Source organism: Symphalangus syndactylus, chromosome 11, assembly GCF_028878055.3.
Source record: "Symphalangus syndactylus isolate Jambi chromosome 11, NHGRI_mSymSyn1-v2.1_pri, whole genome shotgun sequence".
In the NCBI taxonomy this organism is placed as follows: Eukaryota; Metazoa; Chordata; class Mammalia; order Primates; family Hylobatidae; genus Symphalangus; species Symphalangus syndactylus.
Window position 1 is genome coordinate 81,443,542 of NC_072433.2, and position 16,645 is coordinate 81,460,186.

A 16,645-nucleotide genomic window follows, 5' to 3' on the forward strand; every position below is an offset into this window, starting at 1 on the left:
GACTGCTGCACTAGCAGTGAGCAAGGCTCCATGGGTGTGGGACCCACTGAGCCAGGCACGGGATAGAATCTCCTGGTCTTCTGGTTGCTAAGACCATTGGAAAAGCGCAGTATTTGGGTGGAAGTGTCCCATTTTTCCAGGTACAGTCTGTCATGGCTTCCCTTGGCTAGGAAAGGGAAATTCCCCAACACCTTGTGCTTTCTCAGTGAGGCAATGCCCCGCCCTGCTTTGGCTCGCCCTCCGTGAGCTGCACCCACTGTCCAACCAGTCCTGATGAGATGAAACAGGTACCTCAGTTGGAAATGCAGAAATCACCCATCTTCTGCATCGATCACGCCAGGAGCTGCAGACCGGAGCTCTTCCTATTTGGCCATCTTGGAACCATGAATAAGTTCTTTCGTGGTGATTTCTGAGGTTTTAGTGCACCCATAACCCAAACAGTGTACACTGTACCCAATGTGTTGTCTTTTATTCCTCACCCCCTGCCCACTCTTTTCCCTGAGTCCCCAAATTCCATTGTATGATTCTTATGCCTTGATGTCCTCATAGCTTAGCTCCCACTTATGAGTGTGAACATCGATGTTTGGTTTTCCATTCCTCAGTTGCGTCACTTAGAATAATCATCTTCAATTCCATCCAGGTTGCTGTAAATGCCATTATTTCGTTCCTTTTTATGGCTGAATAGTATTTCATGGCATATATATACCACATTTTCTTTATCCTCTTGTTGATTGGTGGTCATTTCAGCTGGTTTTATATTTTTGCAATTGTGAATTGTGCTGCTATAAACATGCATGTCCAAGCATGTTTTTCATGGAATGACATCTTTTCTTCTGGGTAGATACCCAGGAGTAGGTTTACTGGATCAAATGGTAGATCTACTTTTAGTTCTTTAAGGAATCTCCACACTGTTTTCCATAGTGGCTGTACTAGGTTACATTCCTATCAACAGTGTAAAAGTGTTCCCTTTCACCACATCCACTCCAACATCTATTATTATTTGATGTTTTGATTATGGTCATTCTTGCAGGAGTAAGGTGGTATTGCATTGTGGTTTTGATTTGCATTTCCCTGATCATTAGTGATGTTGAGCATTTTCTCATATGTTTGTTGGCCATTTGTATATCTTCTTTTGAGAATTGTCTATTCATGTCCTCAGCCCACTTTTTGATGGGATTGTTTGTTTTGTTCTTGCTGATTTGTTTGAGGTATTTGTAGATTCTGGATATTAGTCCTTTGTCAGACATATAGATTGCAAAGATTCTCTCCCACTCTGTGGGTTCTCTGTTTGCACTGCTGATTATTCCTTTTGCTGTGTAGAAACTTTTTTGTTTAATTAAGTACCATCTATTTATCTTTGTTTTTGTTGTTGCATTTGCTTTTGAGTTCTTGGTCATGAAGTCTTTGCCTAAGCCAATCTCTAGAATAGTTTTTCTGATGTTAACTTCTATAGTTTTTATGGTTTCCAGTCTTAGATTTAAGTCTCTGGTCCACCTTAAGTTGATTTTTATATAAGGTGAGAGGTGAGGATCCAGTTTCTTTCTTCTACATGTGGCTTGCCAATTATCTCAGCACCATTTGTTGTATAGGATGTCCTTTCCCCACTTTATGTTTTTGTTTGCTTTGTTGAATACCAGTTGGCTGTAAGTATTCGGCTTTATTTCTGGTTTCTCTGTTTTGTTCCATTGGTCTATGTGCCTATTTTTATACCAGTACCATGCTGTTTCGGTGACTACACTCTTACAGTATAGTTCGAACTCAGGTAATGCGATGACTCCAAATTTGTTCTTTTTGCTTAGTCTCACTTTGGCTATGCACGCTCTTTTTGGTTCCATATGAATTTTAGGATTTTTTTTTTCTATTTCTGTGAAGAATGATGGTGGTATTTTGATGGGAATTGAACTGAATTTGTAGATTGCTTTTGGCAGTATGGTCATTTTTACAATATTGATTCTACTCATCCATGAGCATGGGATGTGTTTCCATTTGTTTGTGTTGTCTATGATTTATTTCAGCAGTGTTTTGTAGTTTTCCTCATGGAGGTCTTTCACATCCTTGGTTAGGTATATTCCTAAATATTTTGGGTTTTTTTTGCAGCTATTGCAAAAGGAGTTGAGCTCTTGTTTTGATTCTCAGCTTCATTGCTGTTAATTTATAGCAGATCTACTGATTTGTGTACATTAATTTTGTATCTGGAAATTTTGCTGAATTCATTTACCAGTTCTAGTAGCTTTTTGGATGAGTCTTTAGGGTTTTCTAGTTACACAATCATGTCATCAGCAAACAGAGACAGTTTGACTTCCTTTTTACCAATTTAGATGCCCAGTATTTATTTTTCTTCTCTGATTACTCGGCTAGGACTTCCAGTACTATGTTGAATAGAAGTGGTGAAAGTGGGCATCCTTGTCTTGTTCAAATTCTCCAGCAGAACACTTTGAGCTTTTCCCCATTCGGTATAATGTTGGCTGCATGTTTGTCATAGATGCCTTTTAGTACCTTAGGGTATGTCCCTTCTATGCTGATTTTGCTGAGGGTTTTAATGATAAAGTGATGCTGGATTTTGTCAAATGCTTTTTCTGCATCTATCGAGATGATCATGTGATTTTTGTTTTAAATTCCGTTTATGCAGTGTATCATGTTTATTGACTTGTATATGTTAAACTAACCCTGCATCGCTGGTATGAAACCCACTCGATCTTGGTAGATTATCTTTTTAATATGCTGTTGGATTTGGTTAGCTAGTATTTTGTTTAGGATTTTTGCATCTATGTTCATCAGGGATATTGGTCTGTACTTTTCTTTTTTTTTTTTTTTTGTTATATTCCTTCCTGGTTTTGGTATTAGGGCAATACTGACTTCATAGAATCATTTAAGGAAGAGTCCCTCTTTCTCTATCTTATGGAATAGTGTCAGTAAGATTGGTACCAATACTTCTTTGAATGTCTGATAGAATTCAGCTGTGACTCTGTCTGGTCCTGGACATTTTTTTTGTTGGCAGATTTTTTATTACCATTTCAATCTCACTGCTTGTTGTTGGTATGTTTCTGTTTCTTCCTGATTTAATCTAAGAGGGATGTATATTTCCAGGAATTTATCCATCTCCTCTAGGTTTTCTACTTTATGCACATAAAGGTGTTCAGAGTATCCTTGAATGATCTTTTATATTTCTGCAGTGTTGGTTGTAATGTCTCCCATTTCATTTCTAATTGACTTTATTTGGATCTTTTTGCTTCTTTTCTTGGTTAATCTGACTAATGGTCTACCAATTTTATTTATCTTTTCAAAGGGCCAGCTTTTTCTTTCATTTATCTATTGTATCTCTTTGTATTTGTTTCAATTTCATTTAGTTCTGCTCTGATGTTTGTTATTTCTTTTCTTCTTCGGGATTTGAGTTGGGTTTGTTCTTGTTTCTCTGTTTCCTTGAGGTGTGACCTTAGATTGTCTATTGGTGCTCTTTCAGACTTCTTGATGTAGGCATTTAATGCTATGAACTTTCCTCTTAGCACCACTTTTGCTGTATCCCAGAGGTTTTGATAAGTTGTGCCACCATTATTGTTCAGCTCAGAGAACTTTTTAATTTCCATCTTGATATCATTGTTGACCCAGTGATTATTCAGGAGCAGGTTATTTAATTTCCATGTACTTGCATGGTTTTAAAGGTTTCTTTTGGAGTTGATTTTCAATTTTATTCCACTGTGGTCTGAGAGAGTACTTGATATAACCTATTTTCTTAAATTTGTTGAGACTTGTTTTGTGGCCTATCATATGGTCTATTTTAGAGAATGTTCCATGTGCCAATGAATAGAAAGTATATTCTGCAGTTGTTGGATAGAATGTTCTATAAATATCTGTTAAGTCCATTTGTTCTAGGGTATAGTTTAAGTCCATTATTTCTTTGTTGACTTTATGTCCTGAGGACCTGTCTAGTGCTCTCAGTGGTGTATTAAGTCCCCCTCTATTATTGTGTTGCTGTCCATCTAATTTCTTAGGTCTAGTGGTAATTGTTTAATAAAGTTGGGAGCTCCAGTGTTAGGTGCATATATATTTAGGATTGTGATATTTTCCTGTTGGACTAGTCCTTTTATCATTATATAATGTCCCTCTTTGACTTCTTTTTTAACACCTTTTGCTTTAAAGTTTGTTTTTTTCTGATATAAGAATAGCTACTCCTGCTCTTTTTTGGTGTCAATTTGCATGGAATATCTTTTTCCACCTCTTTACATTAAGTTTATGTGAGTCCTTATGTGTCTGGTGAGTCTCTTAAAGACACCAGATACTTGGTTTGTGAGTTCTTATCCATTCTGCCATTTGGTATCTTTTAAGTGGAGCATTTAGGCCATTTACATTTAATGTTAGTATTGAGATGCAAGGTACTATTCTATTCATCGTGCTATTATAACTGATGTGGAATATACTGGTTTTATAGTTTTCTATTAAAATTCAGGTGCTTTCTGGCATCACATTAGCAATGTTTGTCAGTGGTGGGTCTATGTACATGTTCTTTTAACTTGTGGTAAAAACATGTAACATAATATTTACCAACTTAACCATTTTTTTACATTTATAATATTAAATGTATTTGTTTAGATACAACTATCCACTCATATATATTAGGGGAGTATATATATTACTTTTTTCACTTTCAAGTTTTCAAACATTATTTTTACTTAAATTCTGCAACAAGTTTTTTTATTTTAATATTGATACATAATATTTTACATATTCATGGGGTACATGTCATATTTTGTTACATGGATAGAACGTGTAAGGATCAAGTCAGGGTATTTGGAGTTTCCATCACCTTGAGTATTTGTAATTTCTATGCGTTGGAAACAATTCATATCCTCTCTTCTAGCTATTCTGAAGTATAGACTACATTGTTGCTGACTATAGTCACCTTACTGTGCTATCCAACTTTAGAACTATACCTTCTACCTAACTGTGTGTAAGGATTCACCAACTTCTCTTCATTCCCTCTTCCCAACCACATACCCTTCCTAGTCTCTGTTATCACTCTACTGTCTACCTCCATGATATCAACTTTTTAAGCTCCCACATATGAGTGAGAACACGCAATATTTGTTTTTCTGTGCTTATCTTATTCCACTTAACACACAATTTCCAGTTCTATCCATGTTGATGCAATTGACAAGATTTCATTCTTTTTTATGGCCGAATAGTATTCCATTGTGTGTATATACCATATTTTCTTATGGTCAAATAGAATTCCATTGTGTGTATATATCACATTTTATCCATTCATCCATTGATGGAAACTTAGGTAATTCCATATATTTGCTATTATAAATAATGATGTAATAAACATACAATGTGGGTATCCTTTAGATATACTGATTTCATTTCCTTTGGATGAATACCCAGTAGTGGGACTGCTGGATCATAAAGTAGTTCTAGTTTTAGGATTTTGAGAAATCTCCATACTATTTTCCATAGAGGTTGTACTAATTTACATTCTTACCAACAGTGTATAAGAGTTCTCTTTTCACAGGAACCATGTGTTACTAGTCTTGGGGTGCTCCCTAAAGCAGATACAACCTGGATGACAATGCCCAAGTCCTTTCAAAAGTCTGGAGAGCTTTCCAAGAAGGACATGTTCAAACAAGCCCAGACAGTGAAGACTACAATAAATACCTAGCTCTTCAATGCCCAGACACAAAAGAACATCTACTAGCATTAACAACATCCAGGAAAACATGACCTCACCAAATGAACCAAGTAAGGCACCAGGGACCAATCCTGGAGAAACAGAGATATGTGACCTTTCAGACAGAGAATTCAAAATAGCCATGTTGAGGAAACACGAAGAAATTCAAGATAGCACAGAGCAGGAATTCTGAATTCTGTCAGATAAATTTAACAAAGAGATTGAAATAATTTCAAAGAATCAAGCAGAAATTTTGGAGCCAAAAAAAATTCAATTGGCATACTGAAGAGTCCTTTAATAGCAGAATTGATCCAGCAGAAAAAAGAATTAGTGAGCTTGAAGACAGGCCATTTGAAAAGACACAGTCAAAGCAGACAAAAGTAAAAAGAATAAAAAACAACAAAGCATGCCTTATAGGATCTAGAAAATAGTCTCAAAGGGGCAAATCTATGAGTTATTAGCCTTGAAGAAGAGGTAGAGAAAGAGATAGGGGAAGAAAGTTTGTTGGAAAAGATAACAGAGAACTTCCCAAACCTAGAGAAATATATCAATATCCAAGTACAAGAAGGTTATAGAACACCAAGCAGATTTAATCCAAAGAAGACTACCTCAAAGCATTTAATAATAAAGCTTCCAAAGGTCAAGCATAAAGAAATGATCCTAAAAGCAGCAAGAGAAAAGGAACAAAGAACCTACAATGGAGTTCCAAAATGTCTGGCAGCAGAGTTTTCCGTGGAAACCTTATAGGCCAGGAGAGAGTGGCATGACGTATTTAACATGTTGAAGGCAAAAACTCTTTTACCTTAGAATAGTGTATCTGGCAAAAATATCCTTCAAACATGAAGGCAATATAAGGACTTTCCCAGAAAAACAAAAGTTGAGGAATTTCATCAACACCAGACCTGTCTTACAGGAAATGCTACAGGGAGTACTTCAATCAAAAAGAAAAGGTAATTAATGAGCAATATGAAATTACCTGAATATACAAAACTCACTGGTAATAGTAAGTACACAGAAATGTACCTGGAATATTATAACACTCTAACTGTGGTGTATAAATAACTCTTATCCTAAGTAGAAAGGCTAAACAATGAACCAATCAAAAATAGTAACTACATTAACTTTTCAAGACATGAGTAGTACATAAATAGAAATAAGAAAAAGTTAAAAAGCAGGGGGATGAAGTTAAGGCATAGGGTTCTTATTAGAGTTCTTCTTGCTTGATTGTTTATGCAAACAGTGTTAAGTTGTTATCAGGTTAAAACAATGGGTTATAAGACAGTATTTGTAAGCCTCATGGTAATCTTAAACCAAAAAACATACAATGGGCACACAAAAAATGAAAACCAACAAACTTTACAATATTACCAGAGAAAATCACCTTCATTAAAGGAAGACAGGAAGGAAAGAAAGAAGGAAGAGAAGACCACAAGACAACAAGAAAACAAATAACAAAAAGGTAGGAGTAAGTTCCTACTTATCAATAATAACATTAAATGTAAATGGACTAAACTCTCAATCAAAAGACATAGAGTGGGTGACTGGATGAAAAAACAAGACCCATTATACTGTTGCCTACAAGAAATACACATCACTTATAAAGACATACATAGACTGAAAATAAAGGGAGGGAAAAAGATATTCCATGCAAATGGAAACCAAAAAAGAGCAGGAGTAGCTATACTTATATTAGACAAAATAGATTTCCGACAAAAACTATAAGAAGAGACAAAGAAAGTCACAATATAATGATAAAGAGATCAATTCAGTAAGGGGATATAATAGTTGTAAATATACATGCACCTGATACTGGAGCACCCACATATATAAAGCAAATATTTTTAGAGCTAAAGAGAGAGCTAGGCTTCAATACAGTAAGAGCTGGAAACTTCAACAACTCATTTTCAGCATTGGACAGATCTTCCAGACAGAAAATCATCAAAGAAACATTGGACTTAATGTGCACTATAGACCAAATGAATGTAATAGATATTTATAGAATATTTTATCCAGTGGCTGCAGAATACACATTGTTTTCCTTAGCACATGGATCATTCTCAAGGATAGACCATATGTTAGGTTTCAGACAAAACAAGTTTAAAACATTCAAGTAAATTGATGATATAATATTAAGCATCTTATCTGACTACAATGGAGTAAAACTAGAAATTAATAAGAGGAATTTTCGGTGGCTCACGCCTGTAATCTCAGCACTTTGGGAGGCTTAGGTGGGTGGATCACCTGAGATCAGGATTTCAAGACCAGCCTGGCCAATATGGTGAAACCCCATCTCTACAAAAATATAAAAATTAGCTGGGCATGATGGCGGATGCCTGTAATCCCAGCTACTTGGGAGGCTGAGGCTGGAGAATTGCTTGAACCTGGGAGGCGGACATTGCAGTGAGCCGAGATGGTGCCATTGCACTCCAGCCTGGGTGAGAGGGCAAGACTCCATCTCAAAAAAAAAAGGAATTTTGGAAACTATACAAATACATGAAAATTAAACAATATGCTCCTGAGTTACTAGTGGGTCAATGAAAAAATTAAGAAAGAAATTGAAAAATTTCTTGAAACATATGATAATGGAAACACAACTTACCAAAACCTATGGGATATAGCAAAAGCAGTACTGAAAGGGAATTTTATAGGTATAAGTGTCTACATCAAAAAAAAAAGAGGAGAAACTTCAAATAAACAACCTAATAATGAATCTTAAAGAAAAGCAAGAGCAAACCAAACCCAAAATTTAGAAGAAAATAAATAATAAAGATCAGAGCAGAAATGAATGAAACTGAAATGAAAACAGCAATACAAAAGATCAATAAAATAAAAAAATTACTTTTTTGAAAAGCTATCAAAATTGACAAACCTTTAGGCAGAGTAAGAAAAAAAGAGAAGATACAAATAAAATCAGAAAAGAAAAAGATGATATTACAACTGATACTGCAGAAATTCAAAGGATCATTAGTGGCTACTATGAGCAAATATATGCAAATGAATTAGAAAATCTAAATGGTCAAGTTCCCAGACACTACAACCTACCAAGATTGAACCAGGAAGAAATCCAGAACCTGAACAGATCAATAACAAATAATGAGATTGAAGCCTTAATTAAAAGTCTCTCAGTAAAGAAAAGCCTGGGATCCAATGGCTTAATTGCTGAATTTTACCAAACATTAAAGAAGAACTAATACCAATCCTTCTCAAATTATTCTGAAAACTAGAGGAAGAGAAAATAGTTCCAAACCAATTTTATGAGACCAGTATTACCCTAATACCAAAACTATACCTCAACATAGTAATAGCCATATATGACAGACCCACAGCTAGTAATCATACTGAATGGCAAAAAGTGAAAGCCTTTCCTCTAAGATCCAGAACATGACAAGGATGCCCACATTCAGTACTGTTATTTAACATAGTACTGGAAGTGCTAGCTAGAGAAATCAGACAAGAGAAAGATGTAAAGGGCATCCAAATTGGAAAGGAAGTCAAATTATCCTTGTTTGCTGATTAGATTATCTTATATTTGGGAAACCCTAAAGACTCCACCAAAAAACCTATTGGAACTGAAAAACAAATTCAGTAAAGTTGCAGGATACAAAAGCAACATACAAAAATCAGTAGAATTTCTATATGCCAACAGCGAACAATCTGAAAAAGAAATCCAAAAAGTAATCCCATTTACAATAGCCACACATAAAATTAAATACCTAGGAGTTTAACATAACCAAAGAAGTTAAAGATCTCTACTATGAACATTATAAAACATGGATGCAAGAAACCGAAAAGGACACAAAATAATGGAAAGATATTATATGTTCATGGATTGAAAGAATCAATATTGTTAAAATGTCCATAGTACCCAAATCAATCTACAAATTCGATGCAATCCCTATCAAAATACCAATGACATTCTTCAAAGAAATAGAAAAAAGAATCATGAAATTCATATGGAACCACAAAGGTCCCAGAATAGCCAAACCTATCTTAAACAAAAAGAACAAAACTGAAGGAATCACATTTACCTAACTTCAAATTATACTAGAGTTATAGTAACTCAAACAGCAACGATACTGGCATAAAAATAGACACACAGGCCAATAAACAGATGAGAGAACCCAGAAACAAATCCACACACCTACAGTGAACTTATTTTTGATAAAGATGCCAAGAACACATTGGGGAAAAGATAGTCTTTTCAATAAATGCTACTGGGAAAACCGGCTATCCATATGCAGAAGAATGAAACTAGACCCCCGTCTCTCACCATATGCAAAAATAAAATCAAAATGGATTTAAGACTTAAATCTGAGACCTCAAACTATGAAACTACTACAAGAAGCTCTCCAGGACATTAGAGAAACTCTCTGGGACATTGCACTGGGAAAAGATTTCTTGAGTAATACCCCATAAGTACAGGCAACCTAAGCAAAAATTGACAAATGGGATCAAAACAAGTTAAAAAAGCTTCTGCACAGCAAAGGATACAACTAACAAAGCAAAGAGACAATCCACAGAATGGTAGAAAATATTTGCAAACTACCCATCTTACAAGGAATTAATAACCAGAATATATAAGGAGCTCAAACAATTCTGTAGGAAAAAATTTAATAATCCAATAAAAAATGGGAAAATATTTGAATAGAAATTTCTCAAAAGAAGACATACAAATGGCAATCAAGCATATGAAAAGGTGCTCAACATTATTGATCATCAGAGAAATACAAATCAAAACTACAATGAGATATCATCTCACCCCAGTTAAAATGGCTTATATCAAAAAAAAAAAAAAAAGGAGAAAGAAAAGAAACAGGCAATAACAAATGCTGGCGAGGATATGGAGAAGAGGGTACTCTCATACACTGTTGGTGGGAATGTAAATTAGTACAGCCTCCATGGAGAACAGTTTGGACATTCCTCAAAAAACTAAAAATAAAAATCGAGCTATCATATGATCCAGCAATTCCACTATTGGGTATATATCCAAAAGAGATCAACTCAGTCTATCGAAGAGGTATCTGCACTTCATGTTTGTTGCAGCATTATTCACAATAGCTAAGATTTGACAGCAACCTAAGTGTTCATCAACAGACAAACTGATAAAGGAAATGTGGTACATATATGCAATGGAGTACTATTTAGCCGTAAAAAGATTGAGATTCTATCATTTGCAACAACATGGATGGAACTCGAGATCATTATGGTAAGTGAAATAATCCAGGCACAGAAAGACAAACATTACATATTCTCACTTATTTGTGGAATCTAGAAATCAAAACAATTGAACGCATGAACATAGAGAATAGAAGGACAGTTACTAGAGGCTGGGAAGGGTTGTGGGGGATTAGGGGTACATGTGGATGGTTAATGGGTACAAAAGAAATAGCAAGAATGGATAAGGCCTACTATTTGATAGCACAACAGGGTGACTATAGTCAATAATAACTTAATTGTACGTTTTAAAAATAACTAAAATGATGTAATTGGATTATTTGCAATACAAAGGATAAAAGCTGGAGGGGATGGATACTACATTCTCCATTATGTGATTATTGTGCATTGCATGCCTATATCAAAACATCTTATGTATCCCATAAATATATATGCCTACTATGTACCCACAAAATTAATAAAATAAAATAAACTAATAAGCCAAAAAATGTTCCCCTTTCCCCACATTCTTGCCAACATCTCTTGTTTTTCATCTTTTTAATAATAGTCATTATAACTGGGGTAAGACGATATCTCATTGTGGTTTTGATTTGCATTTCCCTGATGATTAGTGATGTTGAGCATGTTTTCACATACCTGTTGGCCGTTTGTATGTCTTCTTTTGAGAAATGTCTATTGATGTTTGCCCAATTTTTGATAGGATTATTTTTAATTAATTTATTAATTTTTTAATTTTTTTTTGAGATGGAGTCTTGCTCTGTCACCCAGGCTGGAATGCAGTGGCGCAATCTCGGCTCACTAAAACCTCCGCATCCCGGGTTCAAGCGATTTTCCTGCCTCAGCCTACTGAGTAGCTGGGATTACAGGCATGCGCCACCATGCCTGGCTAATTTTGATTTCCAAGCATCTCCCCATGTTGGTTTTAGGGCCCACGTGGGTCAAACGACTCTCCCTTGGCTTGGTTTGCAGTAGCCTGTGGTGGGAATGTGCACTGCTAGAGGTCTCTCACCCTTTTCCCAACCAGGAAGTCTCTCTGGGCTTCCAGTCAATCCTGGCTGAGCAGGCTGCCTCACTTCTCTCTCCTTCTTTATTCTAATGTTTCCTGACACTTCTCTGTTGAATTCCAGTATTCTCTCTTAGATCATTTATTTGAAGTGTGGTTATCTACTTGCTATGTTGGTTCTTCTTTGTGGAAGAGGTGAGTAGCAAAGTAGCTAGTCAGCCATCTTGAAGCTGCTTTCTCAGCAATCTCTCAACCATGTTGAAGTACACAGTTTAGGGGTATTCACATTCTTGTGATACAGATCTCCAGAACTTTGTCATCTTATAAATCTGAAACTCTATACCCTTTAAACAACCATTCCCCTTTTCCTCCTCCCCCACCCCCTGGTAACCGCCAATCTAATGTCTGCTTCTCTGCCTTTGACTACCTTAGATAACTAATGTAAGTGGAATCGCACATTATTTGTCTTTTAGGGACTGGCTTATTTCACTTAGCATAATGTGATCAAGGTTCATCCATGTTGCAGCATATGACAGAAATTCATTTCTTTTTAAGGCTGAATACAGCTGTTTTCTTTTCTATGAAACATTTCAATTATAAAGGGAGGTATTAAAAAATCTTAAATTTTTTTACAGTAAGGAATGATAATTATGAACTATCTGAAACTTTCTTTGACCCAGGTATATATAAACTGGGGTAATAGGACATTATGAGTAGGCACATCTTGTTAAACAAAACAAGTGATTTCTTTTTTCCATTCTTTGGTTGGTAGTTAGTTCTATAATAATGTTTGGTAGAGATGACAAAAATATAAAATATCTGAAATAGACAATATTCTTTATAATTTATTTAAAAATTATTTCATACTGTTTTCACATAGTAACTGCTAAACCAATAATAAAATAGGTATCTCTATATAATTACATAAAAATACAGTTAAGCAGAACACAGAAGGAAGATCATACTTTATAGGAAGATAATATTTTTGTAATAAGCATATGGGGAGATATAAACTGTTAGGCTTCATTCCTGTTGTTAACTCACACAAATGTGAAATGAATGTGAGAAACAAAAACCGTTTTGAAATACCACTTCTTATTATACGTAAAAAAAACATATTGAGTATAAAGTCAAAATAATCTGATAAATCAATGACTTGTCATTTAACACTCTCAAGTATAAACTTTATTGCACTTACAGCTATAATAATTTCACTGAACAAGCACAGAATAGAATTCAACTGCAAGGCCTCTTTCTCTACTACTTTTATCTTCCTTTAAACTCATCCCATTCTCCCCTTACTATACTTCTTTCCTTTCAAAAGGGAGCCACAGAAAAGATTTTTTCTGGAGGAGCAAAATTACTTCCCAGGATTAGTACAGGAATATACGAATTCTATAATAATAGCTTTAAAAGATGACATTTAGATATATTAGAAGACAATCCAAATGTGAAATCCTGTAACTTTATAAGATGTTGTATTTAGTTTATTGGATTATTTTTAACTTTCCATTTTTGCATCTAGTCTAATGAAGCACAGTTATGCAGATTTAGTACACAGACCACCACTTAGCTGAAGGAATAAAGTCAACTGTTGCCTTATGTTGATTGTTGTAGTAACCTGTTTAAAGATCAGATTAGATGGAATGTCCAGTTCTCATAAAATTTTCCTACCATTTTCTAAATGGTCTTCATAGAATTTTTAGAAATTACTTCAACCAAATCTTAAAAACACTTGGTTTATGATTATACTGGCCAACTAAAGTACATTTTTTAAAAATAAAATGTGTTATTTGGCAGGCAGCTGTCTACATGGCCATTTATGTATTTTTATTTAAAGAAAAAATGTAAGAGATTTCCTAATGTGGCCTCCTCTGCACCCCAAGCTTTTACTCTTTGAAAAATGCATGAGTACTTTCCTTTGGAAATCATGTAGCCTACACATATTTTATAAAAATCACAGAATGTGGGAGTATGGACAATTTATTATATATCTGAGAACATCAGAAAACATGAAGTTTGATGTCATATGGTCTAAAATAGCCCATGATATAAGGCTTCTGGTCCTGGTGTGGTGGCTTATGCCTATAGTTCCAGGGCTTTGAGAGACAGAGAGGGGAGGATCACTTGAGGTGGGGAGTTCAAGTCCAGCCTGGGCAACATAGTGAGACCCCATCTCTACAAAAACATTTTAAAAATTAACCAGGTGTGGTGGCACGCAACTGTAGTTCTAGCTAGGTGGGAGAATCACTTGAGACAAGGAGTTCAAGTCCAGCCTGGGCAACATAGTGAGACCTCATCTTTACAAAAAAATTTTAAAAAATTAACCAGGTGTGGTGGCACGCACCTGTAATTCTAGCTACGCAGGAGGCTGAAGTGGGAGTATTGCTTGAGCCTATCAGTATGAGGTTACACTGAACTATGATCATGCCACTGCACTACATTCCAAGCAACAGAGCGAGACCCTGTTTCTAAAATGAAAACAAACAAACAAACAAAAAAGATATAAGGCTCCTCCCAGACGTTCTTAGACTGCCCAACCATGCAATTCTCTTTGTTGTCTTTTTCTTTCATTGGCAGCTATTTAATCAATTGTGTTCGTTAACTATCCACTTGATGAAATAACACTGTAGCAGGCATATAGGGAGTTATAAAGGGAGACTTCATATTATATCATAATATCTTCAATGTCTTTATAATCTAATAGCAGGCACTGATAGGAAGGAAATAATAAATATCTATAATTGTCCTTGACAGAGAGGGTACTAGAGCATGTTCTGTTTTCTTATTGTGTGTGTGTATCAATATAATGAAAAATTTTTAAAGTAACACATTATATGAGCTAATGAGCTTTGTGGTAAAGATTGCTGGAATTAGTTTTGAGCCTAATTTTGGAAGAAAGATGGATTCTGATTGGGAAAACATGGCAATCATGTGACTTGAACCAAGAGGATGGCAAGCAATTGTCTGAACATGGAGCCATTTGGTATAGGACGTCAATATATATGAATAGAAATTTGATTCTGGTTTAGGAGGAAGACTGAAAACCACTACAAGCAGAGGTGTGACTAAAATTATAGTTCAGGAGAATGCTTTTTTTTTTTTTTTGACTGTAATTAGATAAATTGAATGAGGAAAGTTGGCACAATTGTGCATAGTAAAGGCAATTAAGATTGGGACTTGGGCTACAGCTACAACAAAATTAAATTAAAAATTTCAGATGACCTCACGGGGCTATGTGACTCCACTCAACTTAACATCCAAATGTTGTATTTAAAAAATCCTTTAAAAAATTTCCGAACATTTTTGCCTGTTGTCATAGATACTTCAAGACTGAAAGGAGAAAAAAATAATTCAAAGGGAACACGAGATGGCAGCAGTTATATCATATAAAGAGAAAGATTGGGGAAAGAAAAACATTCGAAATTATTTTTAAAATAAAAAATATGTAGCACCTTATTCTTTATGTGCTATATTCCTTTTCAGTACAGAGATTACTCAGTCATTGGTTTCATGCTTCACAGCACATATGAGGTTCATTCTGACTATGGTAAAAATCCTACTCCATTACATGGGATTGTTTCCTAAAATAAAGCTGTTGCTGTTTTCTGCAGATTACTCTTCCTCTATGTTATCTGAGGCAGAAGAGTTCTGTGGGGTGCAAATTTGTTTTAAGTGCTCCAGCATTGCTTTCTCTTCCTCTTCTAGTGTTTCGTCCTTCTTCATTTCCCACCTAAAAGAAAAATCACATCTTAGCATTTTTGTAACTTTCAAACCACAGGTCAACACTCAGTTAATCAAGTCTTGAATATGTGATCTTGGCTTATTGAGTCATCCGTTTCTCCCTGTTTATTCTTCACTGACTGCCTCTTGGGTAATACAATTCATTGGCACTGCCTCTGCGGAGTGGGCCAGGAGAGTGGGAGATGAAAGTAGAGTGAAATCAGCTCCACTTCAGGATAAAGTTTTTAAAGAATTGTTTCAAATGAGGTTTCTGTATTTCAAGAATGTATGTGGCCTATGAAAATACACATATAAATAAAATCTAGAATTAGCAACTAATAAGCAAATATTTTTCATAGCATTTTTTCCCTCACTGATTAACCAGATTAGTGGTTGTAAGTTGCAGGGAGGCTTGCCAGGAAGACTTTAGCAGAAAGAAGAACATCGAGTTTACTTGGATATACCTTAAGGGCAGGTCAGTCTATTTCTTGAAATAAGATCAGATTTGAAGCAATCAAGTTCAACCACTCTAGAAAAGTGGCAAATTGTTAGCAAGGTTCCAAATAACATTTACTAAAAAAAGAGATTAAAGACTTTCTAATTCTGGATGATTAAGAGATACAGAATAAAATCTTAGACTCTCAAACTACATACATATAAATATAATCTTGCAAAGTAAATATCATCACAATAACCCGAGCACACTTACTTCTTCCTTCCTATCAACTCTCTCCACCTCCCCAGTACTGCCCAGGACTGCCCAGAGTATACTGAACCCAGCATTCTAACAGTTTCCTTCTCCTCTCCTCACTCTTATTTCTATCCCTACCTAAGCTGTCCACCATGATGTACTGTTACAAAAGGATTTTAAAGCCAGTGCTGATACAGTCTAAAAGATCCTCTGCCATAAAGGCTTCAGCAGGATAGGATTTCTAATAACAAACAAGCAGCTACTCACTGAATGTCCTCCAGAACCAGAACCCCTCATTGTGTTATAATCCAAACTCCCAGACAACAAATAGTCTGTCACACATGAATTTAGGGTGGAATTTTCTGGTTTTGTTTGAGTGATGAAAAGA

General features: G+C 35.3%; 1 protein-coding gene and 1 long non-coding RNA gene across 3 annotated transcripts in view; one reads left to right on the forward strand and one right to left on the reverse strand.

Moving 5' to 3' along the window:
- The window catches only part of LOC134731745 (uncharacterized), a 283,310-nt gene that overhangs the window by 26,366 nt on the left and 240,299 nt on the right, over window positions 1-16,645 (forward strand). The gene's annotated exons all lie outside the window — the stretch shown is intronic.
- Window positions 12,623-16,645, reverse strand: part of KIAA0825 (KIAA0825 ortholog) — a 474,586-nt gene continuing 470,563 nt past the window's right edge. The window contains exon 22 of the mRNA XM_055233339.2: window positions 12,623-15,576. Within this exon, the coding sequence (XP_055089314.1) occupies window positions 15,459-15,576 (118 nt within the window). The 3' untranslated portion in view covers window positions 12,623-15,458. The remainder of the gene's footprint in view (window positions 15,577-16,645) is intronic.